General features: G+C 50.0%; 1 protein-coding gene across 4 annotated transcripts; it reads left to right on the top strand.

The window, feature by feature from the left end:
- Positions 1-3,575: 3,575 nt before the first annotated feature.
- On the top strand, positions 3,576-16,334 carry LMBR1L (limb development membrane protein 1 like). 4 transcript variants are annotated; one of them, XM_055337129.1, is made up of 17 exons: positions 3,576-4,288; positions 7,152-7,236; positions 8,174-8,348; positions 9,368-9,507; positions 9,698-9,801; positions 10,653-10,779; positions 11,542-11,610; positions 11,750-11,814; positions 12,143-12,215; positions 12,305-12,388; positions 12,484-12,560; positions 13,341-13,418; positions 13,564-13,637; positions 13,870-13,960; positions 14,061-14,127; positions 15,378-15,539; positions 15,737-16,334. In XM_055337129.1, exons 1-17 carry the CDS (start codon positions 4,217-4,219, stop codon positions 15,802-15,804), a joined length of 1,611 nt encoding a protein of 536 aa, XP_055193104.1. In that variant the 5' UTR covers positions 3,576-4,216; the 3' UTR covers positions 15,805-16,334. The 4 variants fall into 4 exon arrangements, with proteins under 4 accessions (XP_055193104.1, XP_055193105.1, XP_055193106.1 ...); XM_055337130.1 differs by having other exon boundaries at positions 3,579-4,288; positions 8,315-8,348; XM_055337132.1 differs by lacking the exon at positions 8,174-8,348 and having other exon boundaries at positions 4,227-4,288; positions 7,135-7,236.
- The last annotated feature ends 210 nt before the right edge of the window (positions 16,335-16,544 follow it).

Below are 16,544 nucleotides of genomic sequence, written 5' to 3'. Positions count from 1 at the left end.
CTTGGGGTCCTGGTATTGAGCCTCAAGTCAGGCTCCCTGCTCAGCAGGGAGTCTGCTTCTCCCTCTTCCTCTGTGATCTCTCTTGCTCTCTCAAATTAAGTAAAATCTTTAAAAATAAACAAAGTATCTGTTAATGTTTAGTACTTAGTGAAGGGTCAATCTGGATTAGTTCCCCTGTGTTGCTTGAAGAAGTTAAAATTAACTCTCCATAATCAACGTGGCCCCTTCCCTACCAAGAATGGGTGACTAATCTCATAGGCAGATCAAATCCACAAACATTGAGTGTTTACTATGAGAACTGCACTGAGGTTGGAAGGAAAGGGATGAATTAGAAGCCAAATACAGGTTTCCAATCTTGAAGGAGAGGGGAAAGGAGAAAATATATAAATGTAGGTACACTGAAACAAAAGATTTAAATAGCTCAAGATAATGTTATGAAACAGTACATATATGCCTAATTGCTCACTGAACTATATAGTTGAAACTAGAGAGGCAGAAATCCCAGGAAAGAATGGAAGAAAAGACTTTATTGGTGTTGAGTCTTGGAGGTATATAGGATTTGCATGGGGGCACCCAGGTGGCTCAGTGGTTGAGCATCTGCCTTTGGCTCAGGTTGTGATCCCAGGGTCCGGGGTGAGTCTCACATTGGGCCCCCCACAGGGAGCCTGCCTCTCTCTGTGGGTTTTTCATGAATAAATAAATAAAATCTTAAAAAAAAAAGATAGGATTTGGACAAAGTGAGATTTGTAAAGTTTAAAAATATACTAAGGAGTGTCTTTTCGTATAGTTTTCTGAGTGGTAACTCATTAATCAGAGAATCTCTTGTTAATTCTAAACATAGGCATTGAAAAGAAAGTCATTGTGCTTCCAATGGATTTGTAAACAAGGGTTCAAAGACTTGTAAGCAAATAAATCAGATTGCTCCTGGACTTGAAACTGCATTCTCTAGGAAGTATTCTAGATTCTTTTTCTCTGTTCTGAGTTTGACCTTGTCTTCTATTATGCAGTTCCAAGTTCATATGTTCATTGATATTTTGCCTTTTAAAATTCACTTCAGTTGTACATAACTGTACATTCTGGATGATGACAAGTCTCTGAACAGAATCTATGCTAACCAGTTATTGTAGGAATAGGATTTAATAGTCTGTGGCTCTGGTGATGTCACAGCACTTTGTAACATGCAAGACTGCGAACATTGGATTTTTAGATTTCTTTTTTAAGATTTATTTATTTATTCCTGAGAGGCACAGAGAGAGAAGGAGAGGCAGAGACACAGGCAGAGGAAGAAGCAAGCTCCATGCAGGGAGCCTGACATAGGACTTGATCCCAGGTCTCCAGGATCAGGCTCTGGGCTGAAGGCGGCACTAAACCGCTGAGCCACCCTGGCTGCCCTGGATTTTTAGATTTAAAAGCAACCTGAAGAGTGTTCCAGTTTTGCAAATGCCATTAAGCGAAGTCCAGGATGACAGTGCTAGAACCAGAACCCAGCTCTTCTGATTATCAGCAATGCAGCCCATCTTTTCTCACTATATTGGTAAATATTTGAGTGTCTACATGTATTATTCAGCAGACTAAGGGCTAAGGAAGTAACCACATTCAAGACATACACATGGCTCAATTGGTTAAACATCTAACTCTTGATTTCAGCTTCAGGTCTTAATCTTAGAGTCCTGAGTTTAAGCTCTGTGTTGTGCTCCATGCTGGGTGTGGAGCCTAGTTTATTTATTTATTTTTTTAAAAAGATTTTATTTATTCATTGAAGACACACACAGAGAGAGGCAGAGATACAGGCAGAGGGAGAAACAGGCTCCTGACAAGGGGCCCAACATGGGACTCGATCCTGGGTCTCCAGGATCACAACCTGGGCTGAAGGCAGCGCTAAACTGCTGAGCCACCCAGGCTAACCTGGAACTTGTTTTAAAAAAAAAAAAAAAAAGACAAATATGATTCTTTCCCTTTACAAGTCTATGTGGAGGAGGCAAACAGATGCAAGCATATTAAGTTATGGCAACTTGCTATAAATAACACAAAAATTGGTTGCTTTAGATAAGGTAGTGGGGGAAGATTCTGAACAGGTATCATTTAAGCTTAAACCTGAGATTGAAATCAGCCAAAACTGAATTGGGAAGGGGGAGGGGAAGAGTAAATATCAAGTACAGAGCCTTAAGGAAGTAAAGAGATTGGTAGGGTCCACCAGGAACTGACCAAAGGCTGGGGTGAAGATGGTATGAAGTTGAAGCAGTAAAAGGGGTTAGCTCATAGGTCACAACCTCAAATGGACACCTGGGCTGACAATGTCAACGGGAAAACTGGTGGAGTCTAAGTGCTTACCCAAGTGATAGAGACTATGGAAGATTGAAACGCATCCTGCCCCATATACTGGGCCATGTGTCCTCATGGCCCAGTTCTGCTGAATCTTCTACTTAAGAGATGGAAATCTGAATTTTTAAGGTATCCTGTGTTTTAAATGTTTGTTCAGATTTGTTAAAAACACTGTGAGCCGGGCAGCCCCGGTGGCCCAGTGGTTTAGCACTGCCTTGGGCTGGGGGCGTCATCCTGGAGACCCAGGATCGAGTCCTGTGTTGGGCCCAAATCTTAAAAAAAAAAAAAAAAAAAAAACACTGTGAGCCAAACAAAACACAATGTGTTTGTTTATTCCTAAAACACAATAGGTCCAAGCCACCTCCCTGTGCTCTCCTTTTCTCCCAAGGAGCAGCAGATCCCAGAACCCAGCCCATTAGCTTCTTCTCTTTGTTAACTGCCCACTCTTCCCACTGGAGTTCTGTGCACCCCAAGCTTGGTTGCTAAGGGGGTGGAAATCAGCCCTTTACCTCCTCTCGTCTTGCGATCACCAAAGACAAATGTGTGTATAGACACATATATATGTGTGTACATATACATAAGTATATGCTTTTTATTTCCCAAGGTTCTGTTGCAAATCAATGGGGAAACAAAAAAGGGACAAAAATAACTTGCCTGGAAAAAGTTACCAGGGTACAGAATTTAGCAGTTAATTCTGGCCTCTGATTCTTGCTTAGATAATAGCTGGATGCATAGGCCCTTACAATTGGGCTCTTATTCTTCAGTAGGGAAGCTTTGCAAAACTCAGCCTTTCTTTTGAGTCTCCCTTACTTCTCCAATTTAGAGGAAGGATTCAAGTCCACGGAGGGGAGGTGGAACTTCCCAAAGAGTACATATTCCAAGGTCGCAGGAAGCATTCCTTAATTGTGTGACCTTGGCATGTGACAACTTGTCACCCATTTTCTAATCTCTAAAATGCTAATCATACCTTCCTCTGTAGGGCTGTCCTGATGTAAAAAGGAGATAAAAGTCTATAAAGTGAGGGGCACAGAGTAGGTGGTCAGCTAACATTGGACTCAGCCCCATTAAGCAATGATCCCCATGGGTATTTCCTTACAAAGTGTCAGAGAGGTATTTCTGTGGTTGTCTATCCACTTCTCCCCAGTATTTGCTCCCCCACACACTAGGCCTCCCACAAGCGTGACTGAATGAAAACTCCTAGCACTGGAGCACACCCCCCCCCCCCCCCATAGAAACACACTTTCAGAAAATGCTGCTACAGGCCTTGGATTACTGGGCAGCGGTACCTTCCAGAACCCCCTTGGTGCCTTCACATCCTGCTTGGCTGCCCTGGTCCAGATGGTTCATTTAACCACGGTCAAATTAAAATCTCAGTTGCTGGGAAAACGCAGGAACCGTCCTCTCTCAACCGCAGGAGCTGAAGCGAGCGAGCACCCTCAGGCCCCAGAGATCCCGCCTCCTTCCACGGAGCGAGCCTATCAGCGTCCCTCTAGCGATGAGCGGCAGCTCCCTGGGAGCCAATGAACTCCGCTCGTTGGCAGAAACCCGCCCATCCCTCGAGTCGTCAGTTGGTCTCCCGTAGATAGATCCAGCACCTGCGCTTCCTCGTAGCCAGCTTGTTGGAGGGTGTTTGCGTTAAAGTTGCCTGAGACCGGACCTTAAAGGGGAGGGAGCAGGACGCGGGGCCGGAGCCCTTTAAATCGAGGCGCGTGGTGCCTGCCCCTTTAAGGCGTCCGGACGGCTGAATCTGAGCTCCCGATTACCCCGAGTTTCCGTCGCAGGCAGCGAGGAAAGGCTCCGCGGCTGGGTCCGGGTCCTTGGCGGCGGCGGCTTCCTCCGCGCTCGTCCTCCCCGGGCCCGGAGACACCCCCGCCCCAGTCATGCTGAGCAGAGTATGGAAGCAGCTGACTACGAAGTGCTATCCGTGCGGGAGCAGCTCTTCCACGAGAGGGTTCGCGAGTGCATCGTGAGTACGGACCCGGGCGGCAAGGGTGATACAGGGGCGAGCGGGCCCGAAGCCCGGGGGTCGCGGGCGGGGGGTGTCGGGTCGGAGTGCGGGGGGCCGGGGCTCAGGGCCTGCGGGGGCCGGGGGCGAGCGGCGGAGGACGGCGCCCGGATCGGTTGGGCAGCTGCGCGTAAACAAAGCCGCGGGTCGGTTTCCGTTCCTCCCCCGGCCCCGCCGCCCCGCCCCGCCCCTCCCCCCCCCGGCCCCCCACCCCTCGCGGGGGGTTCGCGGCGCGGCTCCGCGAGCCCGCGGATTTCGACCGTCCTCCGAGAGCCTGAGACGATGGGTCTGGTTGGGGGAGACCCCGCAAACTCCGCTGATGTTTGACGAAAGGGAGATTCCAGGAAAGACCTGGGAGGTGTAGGGGTGGCGTGCCAGAGGTACGGGGCACGCTGGTGGGCCTCCCACTTTGGAAGAAAGGACTCTTGTGGGATGGATTCTACTGCGTAGAGATGGAGAACAACTAAGTTGCCCCCCCTTCTTTTCCCCTCGTTGGTGCTTGTCGGACGCCCCCCCCTCCGCCCCCCTCCCCCTCAAGCCGAGGTTCTAGCTCCCCAGCCATTCAGGGATTTCCCCTGTGAGTGCCCCCCCCCCCCCCCCCCCCGCCAGTGCTCCACAGGCAGCAGGCTGTGCCTTACGCCCTCACTGCCACCCAGGGCAACAGCTGAACCTGCCACACAGAGATGGACTCCTCTCTTCTGGGCCCCTGGGGAACCTTGGGGAATCTAGCTGCATCTGCCTCAGGGCTGCTTTCAATTCTCATCTCCCCCCCTCTGTCTTTCCTCGGAGTTCCCACCCCCAGAGTAGCCCTCACCCCCCAAATGCTAAACGGAAGGCAAAAAAGGAAAAGTTTGAAAGAACAGAAGTATTAATGAGTAGGGAGACCCACTGATGAGCCATCCTTTGTTTTTCTCAGTCTGCCCTGGGCCGCTTCCAGGCTGGAGGGAGGGATAAAGTGAGCCATGACATAACTAGGTCTGCTCTTCTGTGTGAGGACTGAAAAGCAGGGACTGTATCAGTCCACGTGTGGAACTCCAGACCAACTTTCCTTGTGTGATTCTTAGTGGATAGTCCCACATGGTGAGGCTGGGTGTGTTGTGGAGAACACGCCCAGGCCTTGAGACCGTGTAGGGACAGAGCCCACATTCCTAGAGAACAGAGAGGGATGAGACCTTGGACAGAGAAGCAGCCTCCTAGATGTCTCCCCCACTCTTTACTCCTGTTAGCTGAGGACACCAGTGCCCGCCAAGGGCAGCCTGAAGCCTTCTGCTGCCTCCCCCACCTGGCTCTAGAGAATGACCTAGCCTCTGCTGGAACTGCGTGGAACTCCAGCCTGACCTTTTGAGCCCTCCCACCTTCCTGGCTATTACGCAAGCCCAAGGACAGAGGGAGCATTAGGCAATTAGAAATCTTCAGTACAATCTGAGTAACTCATTCTACTCGGTTTCCCTAGTGTTAAAAGCTAAAACTTTGTTCTGGACCCATCACTCTTCTTGGGTCTCTTTGACTTCTTCCTTCCATGTATAGATAACTGTGTGCAGATTCCCTGTGGGGTCAGCTTCTTTCGGGGACTGGAGGACCCATGAGACTGATCTTGCTCTCTTGGCTTACTTATTTAAATGCAATAGCATCTTGGGGTGTCTGGCTGGCTCAGTCGGAAGAGTGTACAACTCTTAATCTCGTAGTTGTGAGTTTGAGCCCCACGTTGGGTGTAGAGATTACTTAAATAATTTAAAAAATAATAAATGCAATAGCATCTCCTCAAGAACCTCTGACGCTGATTGTAGAGCCAGGCCCACCAGTGCTTCCTCTCTTGGGCAACAGCAGCTTACTTGGGGTAGGGTAGGGATACATACATATGCAGAGTAACTTGGCCAAGTCCTGCCACAACTATGGAGTGGAGGGCTAGTTGCCCAGAGGGCATGGGACAGCCTGACTCTGGAGTTGGAAGTAGCTTGAATAGGGACAAGGAGTTGGTAGCCTTTAAAGAGGCTGATGTGGCTCTAGAAACATTGTGGATTTTATTTATTTACTTTTAAAGATTTTATTTATTTATTCATGAGAGACACAGAGAGAGGCAGAGACACAGGCAGAGGGAGAAGCAGGCTCCATGCACTGGGAGCCCGATGTGGGATTCGGTCCCGGGTCTCCAGGATCATGCCCTGGGCCAAAGGCAGGCGCCAAACCGCTGCACCACCCAGGGATCCCCCAGCATTGTGGATTTTAGATGTTGGGCCCCAACTAAGGTCTACTCTCAGGGCAGGGGATTAAATGAAACTCTGCTTTGGCCAAGAACAGACCTGATCTTTCAGGCCCCTGAATAAACACAGAGTAGACATTCTGACTTAGTCTAAGAACATGATTCCTACTTATTCTCTCCTGGAGCTTGGGTCAAAGTGGCAGCAGGGGCAAGGGGGAAAGGGAGGAGACGAGTGTCAGGACAATGTAAACATCCCTTTCTTCCTGGAACCTGCTTCCCTTTTCAATAACACTAGGAGTAAAGTCCCTTTGGTTCTATGGCCTGTTTCAGGTATGTGTGTATATGTGTCTCTAGTTTTCTCGGCCTCTTTACCAATCAGGGTTCAGCTGAAGCTATTTTCTCCCAGAAAAACCTTCATAGGGCTGGACATAATGCTGTCTGGTCCTTCTTAAGGGGCCCTTGAGGCCCTGACTAGAAGAAAATCCTGGAGAAAAACATGGAACTCCTGGAAGTATGGAGCCTTGTTTTGGGACAGTGACCCCATAGAATTAATAGAGAGGCCACTGGGGCTATGGAATGTGCTGGTTATTAGAGCTTCTCATCCTAGCTCACACTCTGCCACAGATCTCAACACTTCTGTTTGCGACACTCTACATCCTCTGCCACATTGCCCTGACGCACTTCAAGAAGCCTGCTGAGTTCACCACAGGTACCTGTGACTTCCCTCCCTTTTCCCTGCCCTCTGCCAGTGTTCCTGTTGCCATGGGGCCAGCCTCAGGGGAGTGGGCCCTTGGCGCCTGCTGGGAAAGGAAAAACTGGAGTCTTTGCCTCTTCTGCTTCCCTTTTTCCACAGGCAGGGGCAGGTGGTATAGTGGAAAGCCTAGACAGAAGGGTCTACAACTAATAAAGCCACTGGGAAAGTCATATAACTTTCCTGAGCCTCAGTTACATCCTCTGGAAAATGGGCCTAAGGGTCTCTAACCAGTTCGTTGACATTGTGTGGACCAAAGGAGATGGTTCATGTGAAAGCCCTCTGTGAATCTAAAATGGACAGCTACAGGGTGAATGTTACCATGGGCACAAGCTCTGTCCTCTCCTCAACAAGGACACTCACACCGACCTGACCTAGGAACAGAGGAACAGAAGACTTGCCTGACCACTGGGCCCCCCAGGACCCGGTGATGGTGGCTTTTCTCTTTATAAAGAGCTAAGTGTCCTCAGATTGGAACTTTCCTTCCTATAGGCATTGTGTGATTTGGGGGGACACATTCCCCCCAATTCCTAGCCCCAGACTGTCCAGATCATCCTGTCCTGGTCCTAGTCTTTACTCCCCTCCAGAAGGGTTCATGAACCCAAGAAGGGGTATAATTCTCCCAAGGACTTTCTCTGTGAGTCTCACCACCCCACCCCCTTGCTTCATTTCCCTTTGCTGCACCCAGCCACTGATGTAACCAACCTCCCAGACCAGCTGTTTTTTTTTTATATTTTCAGCTTGCAAAGAGGAACCTGCAATGAGAGAGATTGGGGGGAGGGGGGAAGTAAGAGAATTTCTGGCTCATACTCTTTCCACCTGGGACCACAGATCTTTCAGCTGCCACCTCAGCCAGAGAATAGGTTTTGGGACTCATAGCATTTAACTCTCCCAGGGCCTCCTTTGCAGCTCTGCCTCTGTGGCCTAGGCCCTTCTTTCACGGGGCAAGGAAGGGGAAGTAGGGCACACTGCAGCACAGATGGCTCCCAGAGCTGCCCACTGATCTCTTGCCTCTTCCCGTGCCTCTCTCTCGTAGTGGATGATGAAGATGCTACAGTCAACAAGATTGCGTAAGTGTTGCCGTCCCAGCTCCTGGCACTAGAACCCTTTAGAAGCTGGGATCTAGTGAGACTCCTAGAGCTCAGGGGAGAGTGGAGTGTCATGCAGTGAAGAGAGGGTTTCTGCTTCCACCCCATTTCTGGCTTGTTCCGGCTTCACCTCACTCTGGGGACGCTTGGAAAAGTTGTTGTTCCTGTATCCCTGGTTAGGCCAGGAGTTTCTGGGAGCCTCTTGGCCAGGAACTGTGTGTGAGCTGGGGCCTGAGTCACCGGAAATGATTCCAGCTTGGCTTCACCTCCCAGTGGCCATCAGGGAAGGAGTGGGGCAGCAATGTAGACCGATGGAATAGAGCAGGGGATGTGGAAAGTGGAACCCTTAAGGGCAGGGTGTGCTTGGTTTTGAGAGAAGGCTTTGCTCCAGGCTGTTATTATGCATTAGCACATATAGGGAAAATATAGAGACGGCCCCTGTGATCAACAGATTAAAAGAAGGCAACCTTACCCCCCTTGGTGGACCAACTAGCTAAAAATGTCTCTTCTTTTCACCTGAGGCAGCTCTGGACACAGGCCTCAGCTATGAAGCTGGGTTTCAGGTCCTCCTTTTCCCCCTTTGCCTAGTGCCTTCATGCACGGCCTAGCTATATGGGGTGACTTTCCTCTTATTTGGGCTAGAGAAGGGAAGCTCGGAAATCCATATCTCTGAGCAGAGAAGACAAGTCCCTTAGCTTGGCATGCCTGCTATACCTGGCAGGCACGTATAGGAGGACCACATTCCTGGGGATAGTCTGGGCAAGTGTCACGGCCTATGACATGAATGCCTAAGGTGTGTCCATCCCTTGTGCCAAGGCTTCCCTGGAAGGGGAGTTTAGGGGACAGTGGGTAGAGCCCTGGCTGGATGGCTCCTCCCCTGGGTCTGTCACTGCTACAAGTAGTTCTAGGAGAAGCCATCAGTGCCCAGGGGATGAGGAGGGCTTCTTGGGCCAAGGGAAGTGAGTGTCTAAGCAAGGGCACTACCCATTCTCTCTGCCCAGGCTTGAGCTCTGTACCTTTACCCTGGCTGTCGCCCTGGGTGCTGTCCTGCTCCTGCCCTTCTCCATTATCAGCAACGAGGTGCTGCTCTCACTGCCCCGGAACTACTATATCCAGTGGCTCAATGGCTCTCTCATCCATGGTACGTGGCTTCTGGTTCCAACCTGGCGTGGTGAGAGGGAATAGACTAGGTTCATGCAGACATAGACAGCCTCGGCTAATTAGTTGTGTATCACCCCATCCTTGCCCCTCTCTGCCACCACATGTTCAGTCCCCAGTAGGTTGTTCCCCGCCTCCCACCAATCACCTCTGCTTTTCCTTTTTTGCTCTAGGCCTCTGGAACCTTGTGTTTCTCTTCTCCAACCTGTCCCTCATCTTCCTCATGCCCTTTGCATACTTCTTCACTGAGTCAGAGGGCTTTGCTGGCTCCAGAAAGGTAAGTGGGGGATATATCAATCATCTAGGCAGGAAACAGAATTCCACTCAGGTGGTTCAACTAAAGAGATTTCATTTTACTTTATTGTGTTTTATTTATTTAATTTTAATTTAATTTAATTTTTTTGGAGAAGGGAAGGGCAGAGGGAGAGAGACAATCTTAAGCAGCCTCCATGCCCACACACAGCCCAACATGGGGCTTAGTCTCACAACACTGAGGTCATGACCTGAGCCGAAATCCAGTTGGCTGAGCCATCCAGGTGCCCCACTGGAAAGATTTTAACAAAGACTATTTGCAGAGGTTTAGTCAGAGTTAAGAGGATCAACAAAGAATTTGAGATGCTACTGTCAGCAGGAAGACATTACCACCCCTAGGCCTGTGGGAGCAAAAGGAAGAAATAGTTTCTGGAACCCATTGGTAGTTGAAGCTGGGAGGTGCTTCACAGCTACTGCTAAAACCATAGTGCCAAAGGTTGAAGGAAACTGAAGAAATACCCTGATCCCTCTCTCTTCCTGCCTTCCACCCTCTTGCCTGTCCTTCCCATTGGGCAAACTGAACCAGAGGGCAAAGAACTTGTGTGATGAAGCCCTTGGGGACCAGCCTCCCATGGCAGGGCAGGATGGGGAAGGGAACTGGGGAGGGGATAAGCAAATGAAAACTATTGGTATGGTATAAGAAATGGCCCTAGATGTAGGGTGGGAGGACAGGGTGATGTAGCGGAATAATAGGGAGACGCCCTTCCCTGTCTCCTGAATCCAGTCCTTTCTGCTTTCCCAGCCAGGCTGCCATCCCATGTCTCCTTCCTTCCCCTGATGTTGATCCTGCCCCTTTCCTGTTGCCTCCTCCTATAGGGTGTCCTGGGCCGGGTCTACGAGACGGTGGTGATGTTGATGCTGCTCACCCTGCTGGTGCTGGGCATGGTATGGGTGGCATCAGCCATTGTGGACAACAACAAGGCCAGCCGGGAGTCACTCTATGGTGAGAAGGCCAGCTTCCTCCCTCCCCCTCCACCCAGGCTGAATGGCTCTGCAGTTGGCTGATATTCTCCTGCATGGAACAACTGTAACCCTCTAAGGTGGAGAAGATTGGGACCATGTTTCTTAGACTGAAATTTCAAACTGATGGATGTCAAGCCAAGTCCAACTTGCAGAAATGATCCATTGGGCCCATGCAATGATTAAAAATATAAATGAGTCAGTTGCTGACATGCAAAAGTTGAGAGATTTCACATTAATATCCAGATTTGTGGCTTTGCCTGACAAGATTGAGGATCCAACCACATCAGATTGCAGGGACTAGGCCTAATAACAGTTGTATTCTTTTTTTTTTTTTCCATTTTATTTTTTAAAGATTTTGTTTATTTATTTGAGAGAGAGAGCATGAGCCTGGAGGGAGGAGCAAAAGGAGAGGGACAAGCAGGCTCCCCGCTGAATAGGTAGCCCAATGTGGTCCTCGATCCCAGGCCTCCAGTTTCATGACCTGAGCTGAAGGCAGACACTTAACCAACTGGATCATCCAAGCACCCAAGCAGTTGTGTTCTTTAGATACAGCATAGGGCCTCCAGTTTGCTGTAGCCCCCACTGCTCCCTCTTCTGCTGACACTGGGCCAGCTTTCCTTATTTGCATTACTTGCCTAACCCCTGTAGGCTTATGTGTGGTGTCCTTGCTAGTCTCTGAGGCCCATCAACCCCTGGGAAGCTGGACGAGAGACCAGCTAACATACGTCTTTTTTACCCTTAGACTTCTGGGAGTACTACCTCCCCTACCTCTACTCCTGTATCTCCTTTCTTGGGGTCCTGCTGCTCCTGGGTGAGTGTTGAAGGTCTTGGAGGGAATGGGCGAGGTCTGTGGATCAAAGTAACCAGGGTGGAAGGAGAGGGGATGGAAGGACGGGTAGGGGAAGTGGTAGAGAAAAGGGCTGGCAGGTAACTGGCTCCTGTCCCTACAGTGTGTACTCCACTAGGTCTGGCCCGCATGTTCTCAGTCACCGGGAAGCTACTGGTCAAGCCTCGGGTACGTAGTGCTCCTTGCCCTTTGACTCCTGCAAAGCTGGAGCCAAACAGTGAAGCAACCCTATAGTTGTGCAGCACACGCCTTGCAAAAAGCCACAGCCTTTGTTGGCTCCTGTATCCTTCAACCTCATCATTTGGAGCTGGTCACCAGACGTGCAAGGCAGAACAAAGGGCAATTGGGAGGGACTAGACAAAGCTTCTGGCCACAGGGTAGTGAATGAGAGTTGGGGGAAAGAATGAGACTGGAAACTGGGATGAGCAGGGGTCTCCTGGGGCCCTTGGGATCAGGGAGCCTCTGACAGTCAGTTCTTCCCTTTCCCCTGTCCCAGTTGCTAGAAGACCTGGAGGAGCAGCTGTATTGCTCAGCCTTTGAGGAGGCAGCTTTAACCCGCAGGATTTGCAGTAAGTCCTGGTTCTCCTCAGCTGGGATGGTGGGTGTGGCTTGGGCAGGGGCCACAGGACTGAGGCAGCACCATCTTCTCTGCCCTCAGATCCCACCTCTTGCTGGCTGCATTTGGATATGGAGCTGCTGCACAGACAGGTCCTGGCTCTGCAGACACAGAGAGTCCTGCTGGGTATGTAGGTTGGTAGGGAATGGGATATCTGTGTTTCCCCAAGGAGAGTAGCCCATCATTCTAGGCCCTTGCTAACAGCTTCCATTCCAATACAGAGAAACGACGGAAGGCTTCAGCCTGGCAGCGGAACCTGGGCTACCCCCTGGCCATGTTGTGCTTGCTGGTACTGACGGTAGGTGTTCCGTTCCTGGTGGGGGTGAGGAATAGCAGGCTCTTGACTGCTTTAGGTCTTCTCAGGGAAGAGAGAAGAGATGCAGGGACCGATTATCATCAATAACCATGGTTGCCCCTCACTGATTGCCTGCTCTATGTCCTGCCCTGTACTGAGCATATCGATCCCCATTTTGTAGATGAAGAAACTGAGGAGTGAAGGAGTTTGCCTAAGGTCATACATGGCTGCTGAGTAGTTAACAGGCTTGCTCTGTGGTGAAAATAAGGCTTGAAATCAGTCCCTTCCCGCAACTTGCCATGCTCTAGACTTGGAAATAAGTTGTATTGGTCTAGGGGAAGAGGCACATTTTTTTTCCTTTTTTTTTTTTTTTTAAGATTTTATGTGTTTATTCATGAGAGTCACAGAGAGAAAGGCAGAGACATAGGTAGAGGGAGAGAGAAGCAGACTCCCTGCGGGGAGTCCGATATGGAACTCGATCCTGGGACCCTGGGATCACAGGATCACACCCTGAGCCAAAGGCAGACGCTCAACCACTGATCCACCCAGGCACCCCAAGGCACATTTTTCTAGTCGAACTTTTTACAATCCTTCCACCCTGAAACGGTGTGTTTTATAGTACCCTCAAAGGTGCTGTGTTGCTAGCAGTGGCCTTGAACAGGTCCCACACAGCTAATGGAAAACTGGAAAATGTTGGACCAGAGTATCTGTTCTTAACATTCAACTCCAAATACAACTGTGGGCTGGGGCAGGAATGGGAGTCCATGATCTTGCTTCACACAGGGCCTCTCTGTGCTCATTGTGGCCATCCACATCCTGGAGCTGCTCATCGATGAGGCTGCCATGCCGCGGGGCATGCAGGTACCAGGCTGCGTATTCTTGGGGGAGGGCTTAAGAAAGCCTGGGGTGAGAGACCGAAGCTGAGGCCAGAGGGAAGGCTGGGTGTGGGTGCTGGGTGGTGCTCCTGGTAGGGAGTACTCCAGAGCGACACTACTCTTTCTCTTAGGATGCCTCCCTAGGTCAAGTCTCCTTCTCCAAGCTGGGTTCCTTTGGTGCCGTCATTCAGGTTGTACTCATCTTGTATCCTTCTGGACACTCACCATTGCCTCACTGGACACCCACCAGTTCGCTGACCCTGTCTCCTGGGACTGTGGTGGGGACGATGGGGGAGGGGGCAAGACTTTACCAACCTAGGATTCAGAAAGAAGGAAATTACTTTATTTGAAAGGAGGGTCAAGGGAGAGGTCCATTCCCTTTGAGATGAGGCATTAATCCTTGGGGGCTAGCCAGTTCTTCCTTAACCCAGTGGCAGTTACCTGATGATATCCTCAGTTGTGGGATTCTACAGCTCTCCATTCTTCCGGAGCTTGCGGCCCAGATGGCATGACACAGCCATGACACAGGTAGCTGGGCAGGAATAGAGGAAGCCTCTGAGGGCATGCATGGGCTCTAGGTGCTGGCAGCTTTGCTACCCTCACCTTTCCTTTCCTTACTTCCACCTAGATAATTGGGAACTGTGTCTGTCTCCTGGTCCTAAGCTCAGCACTTCCGGTCTTTTCTCGAACCCTGGGTAAGTAGCAAAAGGAGGTAAGGGAATTGGCTTTTTCTGAGTACCTACTGGTGCTAAGCATATACTTCATATATGTGCTCTCTCTAATTCCCACAGCAAACCTACAAGGAGGTATTACCCCCATTATACAGATGGAGAAATTGAGGCTCTGTAAAATGCCTGTGCTGAGCTTCAAAATAGTGTTACTTCAAAGCTCACACTTTTCCATTAGCTACATCCCACGGCTTCCCTATTTACTTCCATTTTTTGGTGGAGAAGCACCACTTTCCCCCAAATCTTCCAATGGGCTGGATCCTCTAATACATATTCTCATTTTATAAAGACAAGAAGCAAAGAAGCTAATTGATTTACATAGTTATATAACTAGCTTGAAGCAAGGCCAAGTTAGACTAGAACACCTTGTCTCTTAAACTCCAGTCCAGTGCTTTTTCCACACACTGGGACATCAAATAATACACTCCGTCCTTCTCCCATCATTAGAGCTCTCATCTAGAATTGCCTGGTAAAAGCATGCAAAAGTGTAATAGTTCCCCCCAGGGTAGTATGGGAGTTGCAGAGGTCATCACCCCTCCACCACATCATCAACCATATATCCTAAATGATTTAGTATTCGCATCAGTTCTGTTTGGTTCTTTACTTCATATTGTCTCCACTATAGCATTGTACTTAATGCCAGGGATTCAGTAGAAAAAACTAGGCTTGTGGGTCACCTGGTTAGTTCCTTTAGGTTGTATGTAGGTAAGAATATTATTTTAAGTGGGAGATAGCCCTAAAATTTGGACTTGGGATGACATTATGATGATTAAGGGCTCAGGCACTGTTAGAATAGTGCTTGACGCATATAGTACTTTATGTGTGTTGTCTCATTTAATTCTCACAGTCCCGTTATTTTCTCTATAGTTAAGGAAACTGAGGCACAGAAATTTAAGGAATCTGCTGCAGGTCACAGTTAGGGGTGGGGTTTGGATCTGAACCCAGGCAGCCTCATTACAGTCGGAGTCTTAGCCTCCACACTGGAGAAGATGCCAAACTCTGGAAGGGAAGGTGGAGCAAGCCTCGCTGCTGACACTTTCTTCAACAGCCATAACTCCCTCTGAGACAGTTGGGAAGAAGGAATAATTAACGCATAGGAAGAGGCCAAACTATCGATTGCAGTGTTGAGATATGGCCACTAGGAGGCAGCAGAAAGCTGGGCTCTGAGCCAGGGAGGAGCTGGGGAGCCCACTCCCACCCTGGCCTCTGTACTTCAGGGCTCACTGACTTTGACCTGCTGGGTGACTTTGGACGCTTCAACTGGCTGGGCAATTTCTACATCGTGTTCCTCTACAACGCAGCCTTCGCGGGCCTCACCACTCTCTGTCTGGTGAAGACCTTTACCGCGGCTGTGCGGGCAGAGCTGATCCGGGCCTTTGGTGAGAGGAGTGGGGGTGTGGGCTAATGGGGTGGCTGTGAGGTGGGGCCCTCTGGAACCATGGTCATCCAGGCAGTTGGGATGGTATGCTCTCTGCTTTGTTTGTAAGGCATCTCATATACCCATTCTGTGGCTTGGTTGCCTTATCCCCAAGACTAGACCTGTACCCTGCTTTTGACTGCCCTCCGTCTTCTCCAGGGCTGGACAGATTGCCATTGCCTGTCTCCGGTTTTCCCCGGGCATCTCGGAAGACCCAGCACCAGTGACTTCCAGCTGGGAGTGGGAGGGAGAAAACTGGACACTGCCATCTGCTGCCCAGGCCTGGAGGGGCGCCCGGGGGTGGGTGGACCTCAGGACCTGGAATCTGAGAGGGTGGTAGAGGGGAGCTGAGCTGTCTGCACTGTTGCATAATCTGAGCCAGAGTTTGGGACCAGGCTCCCCCGCTTTTCCAGATTTAACTGTGGGCCTCAGTATGGGGCAGGGCTGAGTGACTGGGTCTGGCTCCTGGTCCCAAATCTATTTACACATCAATCTGCCTCACTGCTGTTCAGGGCCATGCCCGTAGCCATGTTTACATGATTTGATGTGCAATAGGGTGGGGTGGGGACAGGGGAGAGACTGAGCTGGGAGCAGACTTGGGAGGCGGATTGTCTCCCTTGCCTCTGGCCCAGCAGAACCTAAGCACTGTGCTATCCTGGAGGGGCTTTGGACCATCAGAGGGACAAGGGCATAGGGAAGAAGTGACCACAACCATGAGCAATAAAGTTGATCCCAGGGTTTGTTTTGGTTTTTTAAAGGGCCTGTCTTTGTGTCTGTTGAACAATTCCCACCAATTCTGAGTCTACCAACTGAGAAAAACGAGAGATCCTACCTACCATCCTTTCCCTTCTCCATCTGTATTCTTAGTGTCTTTTAGGGACTTGGGTCTAGTGTTAGTTAGGTCATACAATTAGTAAAAGCTCCTCCTCCCTTAGCCTTGCTTAAAGCTGACTGGTCCCCTGATTCT

The sequence above is a fragment of the Nyctereutes procyonoides genome, unplaced genomic scaffold, assembly GCF_905146905.1.
Source record: "Nyctereutes procyonoides isolate TBG_1078 unplaced genomic scaffold, NYPRO_anot_genome, whole genome shotgun sequence".
In the NCBI taxonomy this organism is placed as follows: domain Eukaryota; kingdom Metazoa; phylum Chordata; class Mammalia; order Carnivora; family Canidae; genus Nyctereutes; species Nyctereutes procyonoides.
Note: the sequence above shows the minus strand (reverse complement) of the source record. Positions and strands in the feature narration are given on the sequence as shown.

Excerpts from the sequence above, each read along its gene's own strand:
- LMBR1L (XM_055337129.1), top strand. The coding sequence starts at position 4,217 with ATGGAAGCAGCTGACTACGAAGTGCTATCCGTGCGGGAGCAGCTCTTC. Across the intron at positions 4,289-7,151 it reads AGAGGGTTCGCGAGTGCATC|ATCTCAACACTTCTGTTTGC; the intron begins GTGAGTACGGAC and ends ACTCTGCCACAG. Across the intron at positions 12,561-13,340 it reads TGTGCTTGCTGGTACTGACG|GGCCTCTCTGTGCTCATTGT; the intron begins GTAGGTGTTCCG and ends TGCTTCACACAG.